A 15,061-nucleotide genomic window follows, 5' to 3' on the forward strand; every position below is an offset into this window, starting at 1 on the left:
GTAACATTAAACTGACATAAATGAAGAGTGTTTAGATTAATGGTAAATAAAATTTAGATGAAGAATTTGGAATAAAAATACATAGTGAGAATTATATTCCAAATAGAAAAGGTTAAAATAAGTTGTGTGATTTCATCTAACTCAGTCACCTTAGGAGCAAGGTGCCTATGGTGGAGGAAAGAGGAACGATTAGGTCCATGATTGATAGACAAATAGAGGCATCTCAGGCACACAACTAAGAATTGCCATGAAACGGACACAAGCCCTCAAAACTCAAAGAAAGTACAAATTTTCAAGTCTCTATTTTCAAGCTACACTTAATTCAGGGGTGTGAGGCGTAGTGGAATCCATTACTGCCGGTTTATATTTATTCAAGGATAAAAAGGCCATGGATTCAGTACAAAAAAAGCTTTTCAGATGTATGTTTATACCCAAAAATACCCCACAACATATCCTTCTGAGTCCTTAGTCCCCAGCTTAGAATCAAAGTTTGTATTGTCTAATTTGATGAATTTTACTTGGGAATTGCCTCCCTGTAAAAGAAAATGTACTTAACACATAAAATTTGAATTTCCTATCCACACAAGTGAAAATCTAAGATGTTATTCATTTGATCACACTAAGAAAATACAACAGGTAGTTGTGTGACTCCCCCCCCCCCACTTTTGACTATTAATGTCTGCTTTCTTTGTGCTAAATATAAGAGTCTAGGAATAAAAATCCTTATTGTGGTCCACAGTTGAAATACCTGGGTTTGGCTTTGGACAATTATGTCTCTCCAGGTAACAATCAGAATCCCAGAGACCCACAAGGAGAAAACCCAAGGAGTCTACTTCATGCTTTTAAGCAGAAATTCTTAGTGAAAGATGTTACATTTATTATTGAAAAATGGTCAAGGCAACCACATTTTCTGTCTGTTTAATTTCTCAAAATAATTAGTATTTATTTTAGGTAGAATTACTTGACCTCTTCAATTGAAATTTCTTTCCACATATTTTGATTATATGTTATGGATCAAAAATCTCATTGTCTCTTTGGATTTGAGCAATCAATAACTATCCAAAGGGAAAAACTCTATACGAGCTAAATATATTTGAACGTGAAAATGTAGTTTAAAATACAAACTCCAGAAACTTTCTCAGTAGAATTTAGTAGAAAAAGGAAAAAGATACACTGCAAACACTGCTAGTATCTGTTTTTAATCAAAAGTTTACTCAAGCGTGGCTTCTTTCACTAAGGGTTCTTATCAAAAAATGAATTTAACTTGATATTATTCTTTTTTAAGTATCCTTAGGAAGTGAGCCTTAAACAAATGAATCTATGGACAAAAAACGGAAACAGACTCACAGACAAGGAAGACGGATTTGTGGTTGCCAGGAGGGGAGGGAGAAGGGTTTGGGATGGACAGGGAGTTTGGAGGGGGTAGATGCAAATTATTACATTTAAAATGGGTAGGTAATGAGGTCCTACTGTATAGCACAGAGACCTATATTCAGTCTCTTGGGACAGAACATGATGGAAGATAATATGAGAAAAAGAATGTATATGGATATATATATATATGACTGGGTCACTTTGCTATACAGCAGAAATAGAACGTTGTAAATCAACTATAATTTAAAAAATTTAAAAAACAAGCAAAAAAAAGAAGTGAGCCTTAAGATGTTTCCTTAGTTTTGTTGTTGTAGGGAAATGGCTAAATCTGAGAAAGGAGTGTTTTGATGAGGATGTTACTAATCAACAGTTCCTGGTTTTGATTAGTTAAGCACTGAAAGAAAGCCTGCGTGATGTGGGGCAACTGAGTCAGACCCACACGCAAATACGAGATGATGAAATGAAAATGCAAGCAGCAGCCGCTCGGGAGCATCGCCGGGTGAGAGAGAATGCGGCCGCTCTCTAATTGGCTCGCAGCGAGCACGCAGGATGACGGATTTCAGTTGTGGTATTGCCTGTCCTGCTTCCCCAGCACCATTATCTCAGAGTGACACTTCCATTACTCTGAGCGGAGAAAGATGAACGTCACCTGTCAGGGGCTGGTTAATTGTGTTGCTAGATGTATGTTGCCGGGGCGCAGGTTGGACATTTATGAACATAACTGCTTCCTCTGATGTCCGCCATCCTTCAGGGATCGATATGGCTCTTACAGTAAGCGCGTAATTGAGTGAAGGCACTTACCACCGAGGGGCTGAAGATGAGCCCATTGTGTGAGCTCCATTGTCCATACATTTACCATAAATGAGCTGATATTTGCCATTTATTGTGTGCAGCATTGTGGAAATGGAAACTAATGTGCCACTTTCATTTGTTTTCTAGATAAATGGGGAAGACGTCCAGGATCGAGAGGCAGCAGTGGCACTGCTGTCGAGCGATGAGTGTAGGAGAATCGTGCTGCTGGTTGCAAGGCCGGAGAGTCAGGTCAGAACAGAGAGCAGAGGTCTTGAGATTGAACTTGATGTTCACTGTCTGCCATTCTATATTGAATCGGTGCCACGGATATTTGTAAAACCAAGCATACAAAATGAAATTGAGTCATCTTTCCTAACTTGCCAACCTTAGCAAAACAATTAGAAGTAAAGACCCCCCCCTTTTATTGCTCCACAAAATGGCAGCCAAATAGCTTATTTTTAAAAAAAACACGAAGAATACAATATTGAATCATTATTCTCTCCTTCCCCTGGCCAGCTATTTAAATTAATTCACCAGTGAAAAATGATTGACTTTACATGAGATTCAATTCTGTGTGGATCCTTGCTTTAGGTTTTCATCTAAAAATACTTAATCAGCATATTAAGGTATCTTGAAAGAATCTCTAACGAGAGATACATTAGCATAGCTATCAACTTACATCGTTTTAGAGTAACTTTATCCAATAAAATCCCTTAGGTAGCATGGTGTGGTTCCCTATATAGTAAATGATTTTTTTTTCTTCCAAGTTCAGTGTGACAAAAAGCATCTGTCTGGCCAGAAACAAACTGATAGCTTCTAAGGAATTTTTTTTTATATCTTTACAGAGGGAGATGTCATGAAAGTAAAGGAGAGGTAATGGTGGAAGAAAAGTACTATTGGTATCTTTTTATATCCTTTTTATCCCCCACCGCAATGCAGAAAGGACATTACATTGTCACCATTCTAACCATCTGTCAGTAGTTTGAGTGAAGTTGGTTATATCACCATTTGTCTTTCAGGTTATTGATCTGATATTTTTCAGACTCAGTAACTACCTACTATCTATAAATTACATTGAGTAAGTGTATTTCAGTGTCAGTCCGAATCCTGACTTGAATATAGTGGTTATAAAAGATCACCCTTTCCGCATATATTTCCTTTATGCCCTTGACCATTCTAAATGGTGCCCATAAAGCCTGCCATAGCCCAGGGCAGACTAAAGTTACACACCTGAGATCTTAGGAATGGAGAAAGAAACTCCATCCCTGGCTGGACTGCCAATGTGAGCATGGATTTTTTTTAAAAAGTATGAAGGTACACTAATTACCTGGTGATTTTGCAAACCAGTTAATCTCACTGATTCCATTTTCTTGAAAATGAACAGAATAAAGGGGCCACATACATATTAGGGAAATGAATGGTAAACTGCAGAGAACTCAGTCATCATCCTTATTGTAGAAAAGGTATTTCGACTTTATAATGTGGTTTCCTTGCCCTTTCTATGTACCTATTAGAGAACCTCATTAATTTACAATTAAAATATTTCCTTAACTATGCCACACAACAGCTATAATGAACTGTGGAAAGAACAGAAATTAATAACATAATTGAATACCATAACGTAATAACCAGATCCTGTTCATCTTTGGTGGTATACATCTGCTTAGTCGAACCAGTACGTTTTTGAATATCTGGCTACCCTCCTGACACAAAAGAAACAGTGTTGGAGGGTGAGCTTTCAAACAGCTCTTCCTTTCCACTGTTGATGCAAGATGGGCATCTGACTGTGTAGGAGACCATCCAGTCTCTCAAAATCAGGCTCTCTCTTAGCCCCTTGATCCTGAAGAAGCTGTCCTGACCCTGAAAAGAAGTTAATTGCTTTTTGAAAATCAGATTTCTAGAAAAATAAGGAAAGGAAATGCATCTTAACACCACACTTTGAAAATGTCATTTAAGCAGTACATGTTATAAGACAACAATAACAGCCCCACACAAAACAAAACACAGTTTGTATTTATATCACCATATTTTCCCATCAGCTTCGCTATATCTCATTATCGTATTTTACTGAAGGAGAGTATGAAAGTTTTTTGTCTGCTTTTTCTAGCCTTTTGAAAAAATGCTTCAAATCCTCTCCACATTCTTGGAAATGATCTACAGAGTTGCCGGGGGCAGTATTGTGCAACTGTGCAACATTTTTAAATAACTCATTTCTTTCCTTCCCTGTCAACTTACTTTCATTTTCTGCCCATTTTCTTCCTCAGACCATTAAAGAAATTGCTATTCTGTCCTATTCCCCTTGGGACATTGGGGCAGGGAGACTCTCATAAGAACTCACTTGGGAGAGAGTGTGGCTTGTTCCTCTCTCTGAAATGCCACACATGATCCTCTGCCACATAGACAGATCCCCTGCACAGGATGACAGTCCGCCCTTTCCCATGGCTCAGCTCAAGGGAAAGGTCTGCCTCTGCCACAGCACTGGATTCAGATTGCCACGAATGCACGGGGAAGAGAAGCATGAAATGCAACAGGGAAAGGAAGTGAGCACAAAGAATCTCTCCTGACTGTGGCTCTGTATTCCTCCAGCCTGGAGGGAAACTTATCAAAGCAGATGTACACTAACGACCCAGGGTAACTCAAGGATCTGTGGGGTTAGTTAATAAGAAAAGCATTCCAGGGAATCATTAATTTCCATCATTTGTTCTCTGTCTTCCCCACCCCTTCATTTCGATTTCAAAAGACTCTGTCCCATCATTCAGTGTATAAGTGTTAGCAGATACTTTGTTTTGCTTTAAGTAAATTTATTTCAGAATCTGGTGTTTGTAGCTTCATGAAATTTAAAAGGGATTAAAACATGTCAAACTTGGACAATTGTGAATTGGGCTGAATTTAAATTTTTAGTCAGCTTAATTTCATAGCTCATCTGCATATCAGAGTCACTGGGGTAGAACTCGGTCAAGTTATTCAGGCCACATTGAGATAAATGAGGATGAATAAATGCAGTCACACTCTTGGCCCATTCAAGTTAGAAGTATTATAAGGTCTAGGCAGGCTTTAGGAGATAAAAATAAACCTATCATTGGCTTCATTTAATATGATATGATACATACATTCTGATGCCTCTTCTGGTGTGGTTTAATGGACTCTCGGGTTTGTTTGGGTTTAAGTTTTAAAAGTTCAGTTCTCTTAAAGATAAGCTTCCTTTTCGTGTTTGTTCAGTGCTCGCCTTTTTGCCCAGTGGTGATAACACCTCACACGATTGTCAGTGGTGGCTCACTAGAGAGCTGCTGTTTCTTTGTAACACAAAGTAAAGCAGAGCTTTGACAATAATTCTGTTAATTCAATCAGCATAGACAGCTAATTTATGTAATCCAGCTCTAAAAACCCACTTTGAGGCAAATTATCTGTATTGACTGTCAACACTTATCATATTAGCAAGGTAACCGCCAGTTTTTCTCTTCCTTTTATTGAGAAGCCAAAAGGCTTTGTTCCATTTAGTTTGTGTAAGACCCCCAGGAGAATACCGCCTTCAGCACCCACAAACAAAATCCTGCAGGCTCCAGAGGACTCCACCACCCTTACAAACAACCCTTAAGGGCTTTTTCCTTGGAATTTTTTTTTTTTTTTTTTTGAGAACAATGTAGAATTTTCCTTTTTTTTTTTTTTTTTCAGAGAAAATAAATGTCCATATTTGTGACAAGGAGACATCTCATGAACTTGAAAGTCAGCTGCCTAAAAATAAAAAAGCAAGATGAGGGTAGCATCAGTGCATGGGGGGGGGGGTGGGGACACTTTGTGTGGAGTTTCTTTGGGGGTTCTTGCTAAGGAAAAGAGCCTGATTGTCTCATAGCCCTATGAGTACCATTGCTGTGCTTTAACACGGGACTGTTGGAGGTAATGAGCATGACAGCTGTGGATTATGCAGTACGCTTTTCATACATTTTGAAAGACGGTAATGCTCTGTGCTGTGAGATCTCAGTTATGAGGGGAAATCTGTAGCTCTGTTTCAGGAAAGGATAAAAGGCATAAGAGTCCAATTTTTTTAGCACCTTTTCTTCCTTCTGAGAGGTGAACTATAGGAGGCTGGTGTTTTGAAGAGAATCATTATGATAAAAGGAACTGGTCAGGCGTCACCATTTAAGTTTACCCTATTTTAGTGCGAGTTCTAACTCACTGAATATAATGTACTAATGTATTCTTTTGCAGCTGGATGAAGGCTGGCTGGAAGATGAAAGGAATGAATTCTTAGAGGAGTTAAACTTAGGGATGTTGGAAGAACAGCATAATGAAGCAATGCAGCGTGCGGCCAATGAGGTGGAGCAGGTGGGGCCGTGATCTGAACTCCATCATTTGAAATGATGCTAGTTCTTTTTAAAATGTAGAACCAGAAATGGAATTATAAAAACAAAAATCAAAGAGTTTGATCAAACATCTCGGTAACGGTAATTTTTGAAAGCAAATGATCATCTCAAATGAAGCAGAGGGAATAAACACAGTTGTTGCTGCTTTTCCTATTATTTCTAGTTTGGGAAGCTTAGGGACCATTGTGGAGCATACAGCAGTATGCAAATGTTGACCCAGGTACTGTTGAATGTAATTCAGAAATTTAATAGTGTAAATGCATGGTGCTTCTCAATGTAACAGCTGGAGATAAACTATATCTCATGTGGCAACCCCACCCCCACAAAAAAAAGTAATTTTGTATTTTAAGATACTAATGTATATATTTGTATATTTAGGCAAATTTAGGATGATGACGACATGATATAAACCACCAATCTTATGTCTGTGTTTGGTGTCATGATCACCTTCTTTACACTCCTGACTTAGGAGTGGTTCATTTGACTTGAGATTATCGACATCATCTTGCCTTATATGTTCACGCAACAAAAAAATTCTGAGCTCCTATTATGTTTCAAGTGCCACACGTGCTCATGAGAATAAAAGGATTTCCTGCCTTTAAGTAATTCAAAGCTAGTAAAAGATCACAGTGTGGTTTGTGGTAAACTGAGTCTTAAGATTTTTTTCATTTTTATGGTCGTTATTTTCCTAGTAGATAAAAATCAGGATCAATAGAGCCTAGATTTTTATGTTAGATCCATATCATTCATCTGTGTGATATAATTTTTGAACACTTCTGCTGTCAGTCTGCCGATCTGTTTAATTATCGTCCTATTCTCAACACTAATTCTTAACACACCCTAAAAAATAATTAAAAAAAAAAATCCTGACAGTTAGACTCAGGAATGTGAAACAAAATCCTAGCACTTTACCACGCTGAATGATGAGATACATCAACATGCTGGCATCCCGTAACAGAGGGTGTGTGCGCATGTGTGTGCGCATGCATGTATGTGCTCACGTGCATATGCTAATAAATTAGTAGGTTTAAAACTACAGTCAGCATAGCCATGTGTGCTACACTCTACTCACTGTGGATGCTCAGTGGCCATTTCACAAATGAGTTTGAAAGCAATGCTGCTACTATAGTGATTGCTTTTCAATCTGGGGAGGACAGATTGAAAATTTTATGTATGACTTCAACACTGGCCACAAATAAAGATATTTTGGGGTGGCAGCTACTGGCTGCAAGCAAGAAAGTCCTTGCTTCAGGCTTTTTCTCTCTCAGATACAAAATATGACCTGATACAGAATTGACAGGAGGATGTGGGAATAAAGAAAGAAGGGAGAAATCCTGTCCAGGTGAAGTGATATCATGTCAAATGCTGCCTACTCATCAGACATAATACAAATGCTAGGTCTTCTGAGGTAACACTGGATGTCCCTGAGGTTAGATTTTCATTGTGTCAAAATTTTTCTTCACCATGAGACTGAAAAATGATGAGAAGTGCAGAAACCTTTAAAAGTCCTTTGCCCTCATAAACAATAATACCACATTAGAAATGTCTTGGTAGAAACACTGCCTGTCACTAGAGTAATTCCATAGGGAAATGCATTACATTAGGAACCGGGAATTCTGGGTTTGAGAATACTCTTTTTCTTTTCACATGGGCTCATAAACCAGTGACAAAAGAAAGGGCAATTCAATTAAAAATTACATATCCATATTTAAAAACTAAAATACACATCCATCTGAAAGTTTCACTTTACACGCTGTCCCTGGTTCTGTGACTGTTGTTGACACACGTTTTGTCAACAAATTTGTCTTTATCACGTATAGTGCATGTAAAAGAAAAATACTGCCTTGTGTTTTTTTCAGCTTATCATTCATTAGGTAGGAGAAAAATATAAATGTAAGTAATGTGGTCTCTATAAAGTCAAATGTCCAATATCAGTAATATCATTGGAGGGCTTCATGGCACAGTGTGCTGATGTCACTGCATTTGATACTACTGTCACCTTTTAACAAGGGACAGGGGGATGTATCAAGCCTTCTATTGTTAGGTACAATTACATCTACATAACATTTTTTATCAATAAGACATTTTAAATCAATCTCAGTATGTTTTCAACAAATGAGGAAAAATATTTTAGAGAAAGATGGGGAATCCTAGAATAACATGATAACATGATACATGCTCATACCACCTCCTCCCCCCCGTTCATTAAATTTTGTCCTTATGTGTAAGAAAACAACAATTATCTAACCCTTTCAGACCTGGTTTACCTTTTATCACCTATTCTGCCCTTCTTTGAAATTAACAAGCTTTCTTATATTTAATTATATAATTTCCTACTAAAGGAAAAATACATACTAAAGGAAAAAATATATATACATACATACTATATATAGTATATAAATATATATACAGTGAGTAAACTTAGACATTAGGAGAATAGTCTACAAACTGCCATGAAAAGTGATGGAAGAAAGAGTGACCTTACCCTTTTCACAAAGAAACAACTAGATATGCTTCTCCTTAGGGCAGTGACAGGTGTTCTATATGAAAAGCCAGAAATTAGTGGGGAGTGAGGTTTACATATATGTTTACAAACATATCTCAAAATATATTTCTTTTGACATTATGCCCATGTCTGGCAATCGGTGCTGTTCAGATTTTCATGGAAACTGTCACTGTACTCTCAGTAGAATAAAACTCACCTCTGAAGGAAATTACTGGTTAAGAGTAGAAAAACTTTGTAAAGTAACCCAAGTGAGTTCTAAGACATCTCTGTTGCTTTTGAGCAACATGATTTGGAGATACATTGGGGTCAAAGTGCATGTATCCAAGAACATGGCATCTGGGACATATAAAAAATCCTGGCACTGGCCTCCTAGACCTCAAGCTTAAGAAGCTATATCCATTTGAGATTATGTTCCCTCATTTATAGATGGAAGGTCTTGAGCTCCACTACTAACGTATTCCTGAAATTTTGTGATGTTTGGCTTATCATTATCAGCATATTACTAGATCCAATGAAGTTTTCTCTGAGCTTGAGAAAAGTTAAAAAAAAAAAAATTGTAACAAGATGATGTGACTTCTGAACACCAGGCTTTCATATTCCTAAATACCATTTAGGCATTCTGTCTTACTCATCCTTCTGTGTTATCACCTCAGAGCTCATAAAGTCCCCTCATATTTGCATCATCACTCCAGTTTCCCAACTCAGAGAAAACCTTAAGATTTTTTTTATAGGAGTCCCACTGTGGGGCAATGGGATTGGCTGCATCTCTGCAACATCAGGATGCAGTTTTGATTTCCAGCTTGTGGTAGTGGGTTAAAGGATCTGACATTGCCAAGCTGCAGCATAGATTGCAACTGGAACTCCATATGCCTGCAGGGCAGCCAAAAAAGAAAAAAAAGAAGTATCACTTATTTAAATGTGTCCTGTTTTATATATCCTCAAGGGAGTAGCATAGCCATATTCAAGCAGCTTTTGTTTTCTTTATTTCAGAGCATAAAAAGCTGCCATGAGCTAATTGCCTTTATTTCTAAAATTGTAATGGATACCAAAATTAGAGCAGCTTTTTAGGAACTGCACTTTTCCCAAGAAGCACTGTTTTTTTCAAGCAAGTTTTTCAACAATTGGTGTTTTTTCAAAATAATTAATTCCCTCTGTTCTTCCAATGTTATTATTTTTTTTTTTAGCCAAAAAAACAAGAGGAAGAAGAAGGTACAACAGACACAGCAACATCCTCATCTAACAACCACGAGAAGGACAGTGGAGTGGGGCGCACAGACGAAAGCTTGAGGAACGACGAGAGCTCGGAGCAGGAGAACACAGCTGAGGCTCCCAAGGGCACATCTCTGAAGAGCAAGAGGGAGCTGGGGCAGAGCCAAGACACTCTCGGAAGCGTTGAACTTCAGTACAATGAGAGCTTCGTGTCTGGTGAATACATTGATTCAGACTGTACTGGCAACCAAGATGAGGAGTGCGAAAGATTTCGGCAACTCTTGGAGCTCAAATGCAAGATTCGGAAGCATGAAGAGTATGACCTGTATTACTCAAGCCGCACAGTAGGCTGCAATCATGGGGGACAGGAGGGCGTGGAGCACGAACTGCAGTTGCTGAATGAAGAACTCAGAAACATTGAACTGGAGTGCCAGAATATCATGCAGGCTCACAGGCTCCAGAAGGTGACAGACCAGTATGGAGACATCTGGGCCCTGCATGACGGAGGATTCCGAAACTATAACACCAGCATAGATACGCAAAGAGGCAAACTAGATGACATCCTTGAACACCCAGAAAAGTCAGACAAAGACAGTTCCAGCGCCTACAACACTGCCGAAAGCTGCAGGAGCACGCCACTCACTGTGGACCGTTCCCCTGACAGTTCCCTTCCAAGAATGATCAACCTCACCAATAAGAAAAACCTGAGAAGCACAATGGCTGCCCATCAGTCCTCTTCCGGACTGAGCAGTAAAGAGTCGACTTCCACCAAAGCCAAAACCACGGAGCAAGGCTGCAGCATTGAGGGCAAGGAGAAGCCTTCAGAAGGCAGCAAGCTCTCCGATCAAGATCCGACTGGCGGTGAACATGTCCCTTACCTCTCTCCCTACCACAGCTCCTCCTACAGATACGCAAACATCCCAGCACACGCCCGGCATTATCAAAGCTACATGCAGTTAATTCAGCAGAAGTCTGCCGTCGAGTACGCGCAGAGTCAGCTCAGCCTAGTGAGCATGTGCAAGGAGTCTCAGAAGTGCTCCGAGCCCAAGATGGAATGGAAGGTCAAAGTCCGGAGCGACGGGACGCGGTACATCACCAAGAGACCCGTGCGGGACCGCATTCTGAAGGAGCGTGCCTTAAAGATCAAGGAGGAGCGGAGTGGCATGACGACGGATGATGACACCATGAGCGAGATGAAAATGGGGCGCTACTGGAGCCGCGAGGAGAGGAAGCAACACCTGGTGCGGGCCAAAGAGCAGCGGCGCCGCCGAGAGTTCATGATGCGGAGCCGCTTGGAGTGTCTCAAGGAGAGTCCCCAGAGCGGCAGCGAGGGCAAGAAAGAGGTCAGCATCATTGAACTGAGTCACAAAAAGATGATGAAGAAGAGAAACAAGAAAATTTTGGACAACTGGATGACAATCCAAGAACTGATGACCCACGGGGCCAAGTCCCCTGATGGCACACGGGTTCCTAATGCCTTTTTGTCAGTCACCACTGTATGACCGAATGGGTGGAAGGCAGCGGATTTTCAGAGGGTGCTACCAGTTTGGGTAGAGGATGCTTGCCTCGTTCAATGTGGCGTTTTTATATATATTTTGTGACTCTTTATAGTTTAAATTTTTTGTAAGCAAAAATACCTGGTAATTTTTCATTTGTTTTTCATATACTGGTACCTTCTTTTTGGCTGAGATTTTTTTCTTTAACTTGTGATATATTCATATTACTCATTTATATATAAAAACAAAAGGAGAGAAAACAAAACAAAAAAAAACTTGAACAGAAATACTGAGGAGCCAATTAATTTCCTATTTTAATGTATCTATTGTAAGTGAAGATCTGGATTTATTTCTCTAGTTTACTTATTTTCTACTTTAATAGCAACTCAATGCCAAAACGTTTCTAGGCTTGCTTCTGGGCATAATATGTATTCAATCAAACCTGTTGAAAAATCACATGCCACATCTTGTCTTACATAAAACCACTTTTTCACATCTTGTTGTACATTTAACACATAAATAGCCGTTGTCTTTGTCTCAGTAAAGTGTAGGTGGACAATCTTCCTGTGATATGTAGTGACATTGGTCATGTAGCTAGATTCTTGTGGTAATTGTGACAATAAAAGAGAAATAAATTATTGATTATTCCTAAGAAAAGCTATCAAGGAGTGTTTTATTTACATTGTTCACTGTGGTTACCGGATATAAATTAGTTATATATGTCTACTATTTAGAAGACTCCCAATTGTGGATTATAAAATGTGTACATTTTCTATTACTTTTTCAATAAATTTCCTTGAAATACCTCCCATAGATCAGTAAGTCACATAGTCTTACCGGGATTAAGTTAGGTCACGTATGTAGAGCATCTGACAGAAGCTGACTTAGCATTCAGGGTTCGTGAGTTCATGCTCTCCTTGACCACCATCTACATAAGAAAAAGCCAAGAACAGCTTAGGGAGTGACAGGGAGAGAGAGGATCAGTCCAGTCGAATTGTCCAAGATTGTTCACAAGGTCACCTCAAACTGCCATAACAAGATGCCATAGATGGTGTGGCTCAAACAGTAATTTCTCACAGATCTCCAGGCTGGAAGTGCAAAATCAAGGTACCAGCTGATTCAGCCCACTGATGTGTTCTCTTCTGGTTTTGCAAGTGGCCTCTTTCTTGCTGCATCCTCACATGGGGAGAGAGAGACTGGAAACTCTCTGGTGTCACATCTTGTAAGGACACTAATCCTGTTATGAGGATCTCACCCTCATGGCATCCTCTAAACCTAATTACCACCCAAAGGCCCCATTTCCAACCACCATCACATTAGGAGTTGGAGCTTCAAACATAGAAATTTATGGGGGAGGGGAGACACTGTTCAGCCCACAGCACTTTGTGCATTTATTTAGTTCATCCTTTGAAAATAAATTTTGGGAAATTATCTTTTTCATATTTTGCAGTATAGCCAATTGTAAATGCCTTATTAAAAAGTGAATTGTTAGGATATCAAAATGTGGTTTTTTTTAAATCTAACTTTTCATCATATAAACATCAACTATATCATTTATTAATCATGATGCCTCCAGAGTGAAGGCCAGATCAGTGCATGTGTAATTCTGATTAAAATTTTCATTTAACCTAAGAGATTGTTTTAACATAACGGAGACACAAGATCCAAACATTTTTGAAGCTACTTTCCTATTTAAAAACCTATGGTGGCTCCCTCCTCTTGAATCCAACTCTGACGCTCTGCCTTATATACAAGGTCCTCCCTTAACTTGCCCCCCTTGCCTACTGCCCCTCCTTTTTAGATTTTTTCTCAGTTATTCCTGGCTCCTGAGCAGCCCTGCCTGCTTTCCCTGAAGTTATCTAATACTCTTCTCTTGTCTGGGGTTTTGGGCCAAATTCTACACCTCTTAGAAGATAACCAGATAGACATTTTCGCTTTGGAGCCTATTTTGAGACACTGGTTTTTTCTCAGCATTGTGGGCATATACTAGGATGCACTTGCAGTTTGTTTTACCTTGGAATTTGTATTCTTCTGTTATTTGAATCACATATGCACAACTATATTGTCTCCTTGCACAGATTTTACGTTTATGGAGTTTGGCCCTTGTGTCACTCTGTCTTTGTAAACCTCCAGTAGAATGCCATTTAAGTAATAATGAAAGTTGAGTTAAATTATTTATTCTTTTATCACACCTATTGATCCTTTACTATTTTCCTTACTCGTCTACCATTCTAAGTTCTTACCTTTTAAAGGGCTTTTACATAAAGGGAAAGATCTGAAGCTTATTTACATATAATAAAAAGCTGGACTCAAAAATTTTAAGAATAGTGATAGTAAAAGCAACTTTAAGGCAACAGAAAATTTCATTACTTCTAACTTTATCCATTGTTAAACCAACTGATAAAACTACTCAGAGTGCACCCACAGTTAACTTTTGATTTAATGGTTTTAAATAAGAATGCCTGTCTAAAGAGCTCAGTTCTTTCCTGACCTAATGCCTGTGGTTACTGTTTATCTTCTTGATACAACCGGGTTTAAATATTCATTGAATTCAAATTACTCCCATAGATAAATGTGATTTGAAACTGACATGTAGATTTTTTCCAGAAGAAACATGTACACATCTCACAGAATGCAGTGTTTCCAAAGTTACCAGTTTAATCATATTTTTATTAAGGCCAAATGTGCTTGCCAATTTTTTAGAAATGTGATGTTGGTGTTTTTCATGTCTGTGTTTATACAAATCTACGAGTTGAGAAATGTCTTTTTCAAAAATCAGTGAAAATCTGAAAAGTGTTATGTTTTATCTTTATACATATCTTTGTGCCAAACATGTTTTTTTAGTAAATGAATAATAAATCTGCTGCTCAGCAAAGAAAAATAATTGGCTATATGTGAGATATTTTCAGAAGAAATATGTGAGTGTGGCGGGGAAAAATATCATACTTGGGCTTACCTTTACAATTCCATATTTTTTATGGGCAGAAATTGGTGTTAGGATGCACATGTGAATGACCTAATGGTGTCAAAATCAACGTCTGTTCTATGGGAATTTTCTTCACTGGGTGAAGAAAAATGATTTTCACCATCTTGTTTTGTGCAGATGGTCCCTTTATGAGTACATAATGTGGGCTCCTTTAACATAACCTTTCCATGGCTACATACTGATTTAATCTGTGTCTTGGTGTGTCTCAATCTTCCATCTAACCACACCTTTATGCTTCCAGTGAGCTGGTGCTCCCCTCTTCAAGTTCTTTGTTTTGTGCTGGTGCCACTCTTAGCCTGCTCTTTGGTGTTCATCCGCTGCGTCTTCTCAAATTTCG

At 38.7% G+C, this 15,061-nt stretch overlaps 1 protein-coding gene and 1 long non-coding RNA gene across 6 annotated transcripts in view; one reads left to right on the forward strand and one right to left on the reverse strand.

The window, feature by feature from the left end:
• The window catches only part of PDZRN4 (PDZ domain containing ring finger 4), a 366,514-nt gene extending 351,843 nt beyond the window's left edge, over positions 1–14,671 (forward strand). For both annotated transcript variants that reach the window (XM_003481711.4, XM_003481712.4), the window contains 3 exons: positions 2,314–2,415; positions 6,373–6,489; positions 10,218–14,671. In XM_003481711.4, the coding sequence (XP_003481759.2) occupies positions 2,314–2,415; positions 6,373–6,489; positions 10,218–11,744 (1,746 nt within the window). In that variant the 3' untranslated portion in view covers positions 11,745–14,671. The remainder of the gene's footprint in view (positions 1–2,313; positions 2,416–6,372; positions 6,490–10,217) is intronic.
• The window catches only part of LOC102166536, a 51,187-nt gene that overhangs the window by 22,378 nt on the left and 13,748 nt on the right, over positions 1–15,061 (reverse strand). For 2 of the 4 annotated variants that reach the window (XR_002344157.1, XR_002344156.1), the window contains exon 2: positions 12,576–12,666. This is a non-coding gene — a long non-coding RNA (uncharacterized LOC102166536). Of the gene's footprint in view, positions 1–2,388; positions 2,472–3,046; positions 4,027–12,575; positions 12,667–15,061 lie in introns of those variants that run through there. The other 2 variants (XR_002344158.1, XR_002344159.1) reach the window with 2 other exon arrangements.

Source organism: Sus scrofa, chromosome 5 (assembly GCF_000003025.6).
Source record: "Sus scrofa isolate TJ Tabasco breed Duroc chromosome 5, Sscrofa11.1, whole genome shotgun sequence".
Lineage (NCBI taxonomy): Eukaryota > Metazoa > Chordata > Mammalia > Artiodactyla > Suidae > Sus > Sus scrofa.